Source organism: Girardinichthys multiradiatus, chromosome 14 (genome assembly GCF_021462225.1).
Source record: "Girardinichthys multiradiatus isolate DD_20200921_A chromosome 14, DD_fGirMul_XY1, whole genome shotgun sequence".
In the NCBI taxonomy this organism is placed as follows: domain Eukaryota; kingdom Metazoa; phylum Chordata; class Actinopteri; order Cyprinodontiformes; family Goodeidae; genus Girardinichthys; species Girardinichthys multiradiatus.
The window spans coordinates 37,943,563-37,956,115 of record NC_061807.1 but is presented as its reverse complement, the minus strand read 5'-3'; the positions used below and the strand labels follow the sequence as shown (position 1 = coordinate 37,956,115).

Genomic DNA, 12,553 nt, shown 5'->3' with positions numbered 1-12,553 from the left:
TTGGTGACACATCTCAACGGAGTTTTCTCGATACAGTTACCGGAACGTTTGTATTTGTTAATGTACTAGACGGACCGAAAATACGACGTTCCGACTTCCTGCATGCTCTTCTGTTTTCAGCAAGTGTATTTAGATGCGTTTTTAGTGGTAGAGTTTAAAAGAAAAAAAGCGGTGTGTTCTAACTACAGCGGAGAGAAAATGAACCACGTATTCCGGAAGGTGAGGCTAAATCTGAGCTCAACGTGTTAGCTTTTAGCCAGAGGTCATAACGGAGCCCTGCTCTGTGTTTATGCCACAGATGTTGCTCTTTCACGTTGTCAGCTGTGTACTAGTTTGATTTCTTATGTTATGGATTTAAATTTTAAACTAGCAACATTTTTAAAGTAAGAATAGGAACGTGTGTGGAAACAGGTCATTGTGCAGCAGCTAGCATAAACAGATCATAGACCTGTCCTGACCTTAGGTCGGCGTAATGCAAGTTTTAGATGGGTCCCTGCAGGGTTCTGCAGGATTCTTGTTATGAACCGCTCATGTCATTCCGGTGTGTTGGTCCTGGTGGACATCGCCTCTTGATTACTGGAGTCGGTACCCCTGATCTTTATAATGCTGAACATTGCTGGCTTATCTCCTGTGTGTACCATTGAACAACCAGTAACTGACCTTTTTTTTTTTTTTTTCCCATCCTACCCAGTTGCCAGTGACTGTCACACAGCAGGCATCCATCCTCAGTCCGTCGTTATGCAGGTATGATGGCTGACAGCTGTAACCCTTACAGCAGTCAGGGCATTTAGGACTTCTGGGATTGGAGGAAGCAGCTGCAGTAAAACAGAATCCGATCAAATGATGATGCAGGCTGTAAAGTAGTGATAGGCACAGTGATGTTCAGAGGTACACATACACCTTAATATTTGTACATTTTGTCATATTACAGCCACAAACTTCAGTGTATTCACATTTTATGTGTGATGAGATTGTGGTACGCATTTGTGAATTAATCTCATCATAAATCAAGCTGCCACCTCTGTGAAACTCTCAGAGGATTTTTTGGGCATACTCTACTCTGCTCACTTTTGCGAGCGTTTCCATTACTGTTTTTTATTACTGTCCAGCACCTTTATTACTGTTGGTTCGGACATTTATTGACGGTCCTTCTGCAGGAGGAGGGAGCAGGCAGAGAGCAGCTGCCTGTAATCAGACTGTCTGCATCGGACCAAATGGGAGGACGAGCCCGCTGAATCTGCAGAACACGAATATGCAATATTCAACCTAAAACTCACTTTAAAGGTCATAAGTCCGCAGTTTTGCACTTTTAAGTCCTCGTCTTCATTATTGCCATGGATAAGACAAAAACTTCCTAATAAAGGCCAAAATTGGAACTTCTTCAGGCAAACTTTGGAGCTTCAGCATCCAGACAGCAGCATCTCTCCTCTCTGCTTCTCCTGCCACACCCCCTCACATCAGAACCTCTGAGCCTAGTTTTATGTTAAATTCTGGCTGGGCTGTGGTCCAGATAATTATCCCAGTGGATCATTTTAGACAAAAAACATACATAAGAGATTCTTGCTTAGACATTAATACAAACGTTATTAATATTTAGTTTATTTATGTTTTTGTTTTCTATTTATTTTTTATCATTTCACGCAGATTACTTTAATGTGACAACGTAACACGGTAACGTTAATAGTAGCACAGCGCTCTACACTCATGGCTGGAGGCGGAGCTTCAGTCGCCATAGCTTCGGTTGTCGACCGGTCAGTGGAAACACAACAGTCACCGTACCGAGCAGAGCGAAACCGAGTGGTGCAGAGCCGCGCCGGCTAAAACAAGCCGGTGGAAATGGAGCATTAGAGAACATTTGTGAGCAAACCAACACGGAAGACCAAGGAACACAGCAGACAGGTCAGGAAGAAAGTTGGGGAGACGTTTAAAGCTTTGGACATCTCACGGTGCACTCTTCATTACTATTGTTCAAATATGCAGAGAGGATGGCACAGCCAAGACATGACCACCTAAACTGACTGGCCAGGCAAGGAGAGCATTTGTCAAAGAAACAGCCAAGAGGCCTATGGCTAATCTGGAGGAGCTGCAGAGATCCACAGCTCGGGTGAGAATATATTGAAAGAACAACAATCTGGCCTGTGTGGAAGGGTTACAGGAACACAGCGGTTGATCAACAAAACCCAATCTGGAGTATCGTTTAAGGTTTGCGATGAAAGCTGGTGCTCTGGTCAGACGAGACCTAAATGTTTGCCCTTCATGGAAAAACGAAACTAACGATGCAGATCAACCTGAACACGCCATCCACGCAGTGAAACATGGTGGCTGCAGAATCGTGTTGCGGGATTGTTTTTCTTCTGCAGGGACAGAGGAGCTGGTGGGAGTTGTTGGGAAGATGGATTCCTGCCATTCATTTCAGATTTTCATTCATGAAATAAATGATGAAAACCATGCAGCGTTTTGGGTCCACGTCACAATTTAATGCGCCACTTTGTGTTAGAACAGATACAATTCTATTCAAATACATTGATTGATGGCTTTCATTTACAGCAGGAAGGTGGGGAAGGATATGTTAAACATGCCTCTTTTTTGTAGGAGTAACTATGTCACACTAGTTTTATTGATCTTTGTCCTGTAAACTTTCCAGAACCACACCGTCCATCCAGCATCCTGTGTGGTGTGAGTACAAAACCCTAGAAGCAATGCTTCTCCATACTTTCCATGTCAATTTGTTGTTGAATTGTGTGATTAAATAGAGCTCATCCTTTCAGGTACTGCGTCTGTAGGTGATAGAGAGTACAAAGGCATGCCAACACACGGGATTGGAAGGTGGAAGTATCTGTTACCCAGACAGGCCGTAAGTCTGCAAACCATCTCCTGTTCATGGTTTATTAGGCTGCAGGTTACAGCTTCTGTTGCAGCATTAAGCTGGAAATTATGTCGATGAGTATTATTTACTTGAACAGAAAACAGCCTGAGAATGAGTTCACACAAAACTCACACTATGTACTCATGTACTGCACTACTCTTCTCTAATTAGTTGTGTTCTTGTTAACATAGAAAGTTGTTAAAATGTTTGTCTTCTTAAAAATATTTATTTTGAATGATGATGGCTTAAAGATAATGAAACCCCAAATTAGAACACCAATAAAAACCACATTTTTAATGTAGGAATATTATGTGATGGGCATATTACGGTCTATACAATCATGGGGAAGACTGCTGTCTTGACAGATGTCACTGACACCCTCCACATGGAGGGTAAGCTACACAATGTCATGGCTAGAGAAGTTGGTTGTTCACAGACTGCTGTATCCAAACGTATTCATAGAAAGTTGTGGATGGGAAAAGTGCAACAGGGATAACCACATCCTTGAGAACATTGTAAAGGAAAATCCATTCAAGAAGCTTCACAAGGAGTGGACGGAGGCTGGAATCAGCGCATCAAGAGCCACTACACACAGACTAATCTTAAACATGGGCTACAAATGTCACATTCCTCATGTCAAGCCACTTTTGAACCCGAGACAACGGGAGAAGCGGCTTACTTGGGCTAAGGGGAAAAAGAACTGCACTTGTATAGTTGTCCAATTTGGAAATCAAGGTCCCAGAGTCTGGAGGAAGAGTGTAGAGGCACAGAATCCATGTTGCTCGATGGTTTGGTGTGCCATGTCATCTCCTGGTGTTGGTCCACTTCATGCTTTCCTCTACTGACGAGCTTCACACAGATGCTGAATTCATTTTTCAGCAGGACTTGGCACCTGCCCACATTGCCAAAGGTACCAAAAACTGGTTCTATGACCATGGTGTTACTGGGTTTGATTGGCCAGACCAGAACCCCATAGAGAATCTATGAAGTATTGTCAAGAGGAAGATGAGAGACACCAGACCCAACAATGCAGATGACCTGAAGGCTGCTATCATCACAACCTTGGCTTCCAAGAAACCCCAGCAGAGCCACAGGCTGATCATCTCCATGTAACGCTGCATTGATGCAGTAATTCATGCAAAAGGAGCCCCAACCGAGTATTGAGTGTATCAAAATAAACATGCATTTCAGAAGCCTGACATTTCTATATTAAATATAATTTTTATTGATCCTATTTTTGGTTTTCATTTTCTGTAAGCCATAATCATCAAAATTAGAAGACATAAAGATTTGAAATATTTCAATATGGGTGTTATGAATCTGTATAATGTGAGTTTCACTTTCTGAAATGAGTGACAAAAATATTGACTTTTCCTCAATATTCTAATTTTTAAAGATCCACTTGTCTACACTGTATGCACCGTCATAGGTCAGGTGTTTTTTAAAGATTAATTCCATCATTGAACAGGCAAGTCTTTTAGAAAGTAAAAGTGAGGTTTTGACTTTCTTGGTAGAAATAAACAAGGGAGACATTTGGAAAAAATACAGCCATCCTTTCTTTCGATAACAGTTAAAAGCCGAGTGTGTCAGTTTCTTGATCTGTTGATCAACATTTGGTGTAGCGATCTCCCAGAGGCTGATCAGAGAGCTGGACTGCTATCCTTCACCCTACATCTCCTGCTTAAGAAAGTCTGCTTAGGTTGGGGTCCTGTCATTCTTCCAGCCTTAAAGGTCCTACTGGCTAGCCATACTACGACGTCCTTTAATGTATGTGATAAACATGGTCCAGACCTCCTCCTGCACCGCTGCCTGAGAATGTGACTTTTTAAAAACTGGAAGGAATTGATTTGTGAGTCCATCTTCGACCCTAAAAGGCCCAACAGATACCAGCCTGAACTACTATCCCACTTCCACCTTGCTGGGTTATGAGTAAAGGTGGAGCTTTTGTTACTGATTCAGTTTACTCATTTCAGTTTATGGATCCTGTTCAGTGGTGGTCGGGTTTCAGCCTTTCTGACCTTTGTAATGTCAGCACTGAACACCTTTTACTCGTGCTCCATTGTGCCTAATAATTAAACAGATCTTGATACATGTTGTTACACAAACACACACCACCTGATATGTTTCAATCAGTGAAGCATTCAAGTTTATACTTGGAGTTGGAAAATATGCATCAAAATGATAGGATCAAGTTACTCATTTGCTTAATAATTGTGCACACAGGGTTGTCATACTCTATGCTGTTGCTAACTGAAAGCAGTTTAAGGATTCAAATGGAAAAGATCCAACATTACTGGTTTCAGTAATCTAAGCGGATATCTGTTATGGTTTATTTAAACAACTTTTCAGCCCAAGAAGAAGAAGGACAAAACCCAGATGAAGCAGATGGTTTCAGCGACCGATACGGCCTACGGGACCCTGAATGTGAAGGTGTCGGGTTATGACATGACAGTGGTGGAGCATTACTCCCAGTACATCCACAACCTCTGCAACCGGCTGGGCATCCAAGTGGCAGAAAGGTGACAATGAGCAGGGGAACGCTGCAGTGCACCTTACAGTCTCAGTCAGACGTTTACATTAACTCATTGTGGTCATGAAAGTCATTTTAAAAATATAGTTTGAATTTATTAGGGATATCCTCCCAGGCATATAGGCTTTTTCTAAATGTAGGCTAAATTGTACACTTCCCTTTAAAGAGTGTTGAAACTGAAGCCTTTTTCTTTTAGCTTCATACTTCAAATCCAAAAGATGGGAAAATAGAGCAACATTTGTACTTTTATTTCCAGGTGTTTACATCTGGATCTAATAGACAACTCCAAAGATGGCATTTAAAAAAAAAAACAAATTTATTGGTAGAAGCATTTAATCATGTGACTGACGTGTTCGTTTCAGTAATATGTTTCTTTCTGTTTTCCACTTGTAGTTATGCTTTGCCGACCAAGAGCACAGAAGTGATGCTAATGCAAGAAAAAGGCAACAAAATGTACGTGGACGCCGTCCTGAAGACCTACCAACGTGTAGTCCAGGTCTCTTAAAGTCTCTTCAGCCGCAGGTTTGATTGAATTCTCAAGGACATTTCTAAACCAGACGAAACGTGTTGTTTGTGTCTAGTTGAGCAGTTTGAACACTTCATTGTGTCCCATCTTTGTGGACGTTCTTCTAAAGAACCAACCAGAGGGAGTTCAGCTCTCAGTGAAGGAGGTGAGTTCGATCTGCTACTGGGTGCTGCATTTTGTTTTTGTGATACATATACAGATATTATATATATTTTTTATTTTTGCATCTATCACTTTGAAGTTTTTACAATCTTCCAAAGTCCAGTCCACCCCCCCCCAGCCACATTACCCAAATCCAGTGTTAGAGCTCAGTACTTTGAACTGAACAATGCTGCTTTTTGCGTTACAATAGCAGTTCACTCCGACATCATTTAACAGTGCTCTATTCAGGGGTGAGAAAAGGATTTACACTGTGTTTTTAGAGCAGAAAGAGCCACGACCTTTTCCCTTAAGGTGAGTGCTGAGTGAATGTGAATGGCTGTCGGCAGCAGGGTTGCTGTTCGTACTGATGCAGGCCGGTTTTTGTTATATTTGTAGGGACCCATATTGACGTATTCAACTTCCTTCACTTTAAACTTCACTATCCCCCTTTCAGCTTTGCTTTATATGTAACAAAGGATAGTCTCTGAAGAACTGAGACTTGACTTGCCTCAAGTCTTAGAACAGGAAGTAAAAATTTTTATCTCATGTAATGAAGAATGAAAGGAGCCGGTATGTGAGCTACAGACTGCAGTTACGGTTTTACTGCCAGTGATGCTGGTGGATTATGGGATATTAATGACTCATAATCTGTTCATGTTAGCTGCTGTTTCATAATATTGACCACATAAATGTCTCTACACACGAACGCAGCATTAAATGACTTTGGATCATTTAGAAAACAACATAAACATAACTTACCTCGGATATTGTCTCACTGCTAGCAGCATTTCTGGCTAAAAATATGAAAATAACAGTTCTTCCTTTTCTGTTCATTCAGAATGTTTAACACTCATTTATTTACTTTGTGTTGTTCATTATATTGTCATTTAAACATCTTTACTATTTAGAATTGAGAACAAAGGTTTTAAATATGGATTTGGAGAAGGTTTCTAATATTGATAAAGGGGAAGAAAACCCTTCAAACCATTTTTGGTGTGATAAATAATGAAGGAGTGAACAACATGGAGACCGGGATAGACAAACATCTTGAGCTCCTGCCCTACAGCGCTCGGTTAAGGCCGCTAAACTTGGCGCCACAATCGGGTGCTAAAATCCATTGCAAATACCATCAGCAAGAAAATCAGCAACGGAAGCCCGGAGAGCAACACCATCCGAGCAGAGTTGGACGCAAGGTGCACCAGCAAGGATCCTGGCATCTGCCAAGGACGGGCAACTTTCTGTCGATCTGAAGAAGCAGCTGAAATTCCCCAAACATATCGTCAGCACAACTCTGAGGCCAGACGTTCTCCTAGTCTCGGAGAGAACTAAGAACATCATCATCATGGAGCTGACGGTGCCTTGAGAGGACCGGCTGGGAGAAGCTCATGAAAGAAAGAGGACGAAGTATGAACCGCTAGTCAGAAACTGTCGAGCGCACGGCTCGAAGGCACGATGCATGCCGTGGGACGTTTCCTCCACAAAACCCTCAGAGAGTTGGGCATAGCAGGAAGAGCAAGGAGCAGGGCTATTAAGGAAACCACCAACGCAGCAGAGAAAGCCTTGAAATGGCTCTGGGTCCGTAGAGGAGACCCATGGGGACAAGGGAGAACTTGGTGCCTGGGTGAGAGTGCCTGATGTTGAAAGACCCAAAACAGCCAATGACCCCAGGTTACATCACTGATGATGCGTTCAGGTCCATCGGAAGATGTATATATATAAATTGGAGCATGAAGGCCAATGTATATTACTAATGTGGTAAATCTAACATTTGACCAATTAAACAAAAGACAAACTAGTCTTTCAAAAATTTTTGGATGGTAAAGTAAATGCTCAAATATCAAAAGTTAATAAGTATTATGAAATATTTATGTAATAATTTAGACCTAAGGACAAACAGGGCAGGTTAGGAATTCAAACCTACAGCAATGCAGAGTTAGAGGTGACCTAAATGTTGTGGATTTGATCAGAAAATGTTTATTTCAGTCATAGAGACTTCACTTGGATTTCTGATATGTAAGGACATGAACTTTAGGCCCATGGCCCAAACCTTAAAACTAACAAGTTAAACTAAGAGAGGGTTTTCATCCTGATTCTGTGGTTTATGGCTGGGAGATATAGCAATTAACAACAACAGAAAATGTTGGGCAGTAAAAAAACAGAAGGCAGTCTAGTTCAGTTAAAGCGGGGGTCTACACACCAATACAGGTCCTTGCAAAGCTGAACTGACACTGAGGTGAAATACTGCGGCTCTTTCTCTGTGAAATATCCCCAAAAATCTGCCCCCAGCCGTTAAATGACGTTAAAATGAGCTAAGTTCCCTTGATGTTCCTCACTTAAACAGCATAGTTCAGTTCAAAGGTCTCATGAATGTCTTCATGCTCAACACTGATAGTGACACATCTTATGTTTGTGATCCCTGGGGGGGGGGGGGACATTTGCAACCTATCTAGTCAGTGTTTTCAAGCTCGATCAAAAGCAGTCATCTAGACTTTAATTTACCACCTCAGATTAGTTCTTCAAACTACCTGAAACCATGTCCAGTTAATGATCCTGAATTACAGATACAATTGATAGATAGTAGTACAATATCATGAAATAAACACTAACCAGATTAGTTTATTTAGTTGTGAAATTTACATTTCTAATTCTTAGGTAACCTAATGACAAGCATTTATTCTTAAATAAATGTATCTTCAAAACCATGAGTGATACAAAGAATGTTTCTTACCTAAACTACTTTTTGCAAATCAAGAAACAGAACAAACCAGAAGAATTCATTTAAGGGTCTGACCATCCAAGTACAGTCCTCTGTCTGCTCCTGGCGTTGTGTCACGTGTTGCAACGGATGATAATTACAGCTGTGGGTGAAAAACATAAGGGCTATTTCACAGATTTTTCAGCTGGTTTTTTGCTCAATGACTAATGAGCTTGGCAACTCTGCACTTAACGAGCAAACTTGTTACTTTAGCTCTAAGCATTCACCCAAAATCAAGACCCACTCGCTCGAATTGTTTCCATACATCTGTAAGCAATGAGACAAGCATATGCTACTGGCAGGATCAACCAGGTAGCCCACACCGTGCTCCGGGCTGTGGGACAGAGGTGAGCGGGCACCCGGGTAGCTGCGCAGCTCCCGGGCATGGCCCTAGGCGCTTGGGACACACGTTCGAGACCAGCCTGCCATGCCACCAAAGATTACACCAGCCCCGGGGACTGGGGTAGGGAGGAGGAGGATGGATCAAGGGGGGGAGGCTGACGAACGGCCAAGAGTCGCCTGCAGGGTTTGAGAAGCACGGGTGCCTCCCGGGGGGACCACCGCAAGGGCCACGGACAGCCGAGGTGGCTTTATGCGGCCTGCGGCGGAGGCCCGGTGGAGTACCACTGGGACAGACCGGGCATCTTGGTCTCGCTACCCACATTTAGGCATCATCAGGGGGTGCTGGATACATGCTACCATGCATAACCCCCCCTGCATAGGCCTGTAGTCGAGCCTGCGAGCCGGAGGAACCGACCACCGAAGCAGCGGCGAACCGAAGACGGCAGAGGCCCTCCCGTGGCAGACTACGTATGCCAATCGGTCAGTATCGGTCTGCGATGGACTGGCAACCTGTCCAGGGTGTACCCCGCCTCTCGCCCATAGACTGCTGGAGATAGGCACCAGCTCCCCCGCGACCCACTATGGAATAAGCGGTAGAAAATGACTGACTGACTGACTGACTGACTGTAAGCAATGAGATACACGTCCTTTAAAATCAAAACATCAGCGTGCACATAGTTGTGCAATGGATCGATACCAATTTAGTTTGACTTGGTTTGTGTGGGGGAGCTACTTGACCTTTGATGACCTTTGGAAACTTTAATAGATTTGCTCGTATAAATAAAGCTGGAATAAGAAAGTCTTAGTCTAATATGTTCAAAGCAAACTTTTCCAATTAAATTTCCATTAGAGTTGAAAAAAACTACTACTGCTTATGTTTATGATGGTAAGATTTATAGGTAGCGTTTAATGCTGGTTTGGAGAGTTGGTGACCCCCTAAGATGCTGTAGTTTTCTTAGTGAGCTTTGAGGATTATTTTATTACCCGTGTTAACCATCCAGCCAAAATGAATCAGATGCTCTCTGTCTAGTGTCACCTAATAAAACACACTAAATAAATAAAATCATCAAAAACCATTTGGCCAAAAATAAAATTAATGCTGGTAATTCTTTCTTAAGCTTATGGAAGTTAATTAATCTTTACATGCTGAATTACCTGAATATGTACTAGATTTGATTTTATCAGTATCTTCTACTTTTAACGTCTCTCTCTCCATCTCAGCACACCGAGGCAGATTTCCAGGCACGCTTCAAGGCACGTCCAGAGCTGGAGGGGCTCATCGCTCAGATCAACCAATAAGATGTTCTGCCTTATGAGCAAATACTATTTGTTTAAAATGTATTTATTGCCCAAGCTCCTTGGTCTAATCAGGTTAAAAAAGCAAGATAATAAAAAGTAATTTAAACTCAAGTATCGGTAAACCTTCTGATAGTTTTTTGCTACTTTTAGAAATAAAACTACCTGTTTAAGAATTCATGTTATGACAATTTATTTGTTTTTGATATTATTCTGCAATTGTAATTTTAACCAATTACATTTTCTGAATGGTGGGAATGACACATTGTTTCCATCTGAGTACTGCATTTTTGTTTTAAACCTCATTCTAAATTTCTTGCTTTTATAACATGGACATTTTCAGAAACCCATAATTAAACATAAAATGCCCTGTCTGTCCATCCATCCGTCCGTCCATCCATCCATTTTCTCCACATGTTTATTCCAGTTCAGCATTGCTGCAGCTGATGATTATTATAGTATTATAGCGACATCTAGGCATGCAGCCTTTACAAGATAAAACATTAAGAAATCATTATATTTGCATGCAAATTTTATCAGAGCTGGACTGATGACCTGTGCAGGGGTGACAGCTTGGATCCAGGCCACTGGGACCCTCACCCAATTGCACTTACGGTCATACACAGATACGCATTTTACTACTTGCCCAGGGGCACATGGACATGTGGGAGGAGGAAGCTGGAGTCAAACCAACTCGGCTACACTATCCACAGAGGCACAGTCGCCCCCTTTATAAGAGTACACAAAAACCTTTGATATAGACATGGTTTAACTTTACTTCAACTGTTTGTTTTGATGACTCAATGAAAATCACTGACATTAACCACCGCTCACATACAGTAAATAAACTGTAATGGAGTTTCATCAAGATGAAGATGAGGAGGCTATATGGTGGTGCAGTTGGTAGCACTGTTGCCTTGCAGCAACAAAGTCTGGGGTCTTTCTTCATGGAGTTTGACATTCATGTGTGGTGTTTCTCTAGGTACTCCGGCTTTCTTCCATAGTCTCCAAATGCATGATTGTGAAGTTAATTAGTCTCTGTATGTTTATTAGCATTCTACATTTTGTACCAATCCGACTTTGGTTTTGATTATAATTTAGTTGACTAAGTCATTGTTTAACAAATGACATGAATATAAAACTTTGTTCTTTTAAAACAAATGTAATGTTTTAGCAGCATTTCCCAGCAACAAGCAGTCTTTCTATTTTCCATTTAAATGTCTACATTTGACAAGAAGTGTTTGGCCCACTGCAGTTTTCAGATCTTTCCACAGATGTTCGGATTAGGATCAGCCCTTATGTTGGGTTAGTTAAGACAAGACCAGTGTTTATTCTCATCTATACTTGGGTGCATTTAGCTGGATGTTGTGGGTTCTTATTCTGTTGGAGGACCCATGACCTTACAGTAGATCATAGGTCAGTAAATTTCAATTTGATTATCTGGCTTACATCCTTCCAGGTTGGTTACAGTCCAAGGAATCTTACAGTTTTTAATGTTGGCAACTAGCAGCTTGCAATGGTCTTGTAGCCTTTAACTTATAATTTTGTTTCTGAGCTCCTCAAGAAGCTTTTACCTTTGCTTTCTCTGGTCCATCTTCAGTCAACAATACTAAATGACCCACCAGCATGTTTGCTACTTTTGAACTGGCTAAATGGCTGACGAAAAGCAAATAGTTACAGTTAGATGGTCTACTTTGAAACATTTCTGTAATTCAAGGATTGCTTTAAACCAACAAATCTGTCCATGCTGTTTTAGTAAAATAAAGCAAGAAATCAGTTATTTTTCACACTTCTATATTTGCACTCTAACATAATAAAGGCATGCAGGTATACAAGGTGGGATTCTGACTTTTTTACAGAAGAAATTATTGAAATAGTTGTTTTTTTATAGATTAATGGAGTGGATTTGTGGCTTTATTTGTCAGAAAAATATTGATGCCATCACACAAGCTTTATGAGATTGCTGTAGCTTAAATCTAAACAAATGAAACAATACATTCATACATATACAACTTTCTGTCACTTTAAGTTATACTGTAGTTTTATAAAAGCATGACCCAGCACAATAAGTGAGAACAATAAATTATACTACTGTAC

General features: G+C 41.4%; 1 protein-coding gene across 1 annotated transcript; it reads left to right on the top strand.

Moving 5' to 3' along the window:
• The first annotated feature begins 54 nt into the window (after positions 1-54).
• Positions 55-10,830, top strand: mrpl48 (mitochondrial ribosomal protein L48). Its single transcript, XM_047386349.1, has 8 exons — positions 55-219; positions 692-744; positions 2,645-2,676; positions 2,769-2,854; positions 5,216-5,385; positions 5,790-5,892; positions 5,978-6,067; positions 10,382-10,830. Exons 1-8 carry the CDS (start codon positions 103-105, stop codon positions 10,457-10,459), a joined length of 729 nt encoding a protein of 242 aa, XP_047242305.1. The 5' UTR covers positions 55-102; the 3' UTR covers positions 10,460-10,830.
• Positions 10,831-12,553: the final 1,723 nt, after the last annotated feature.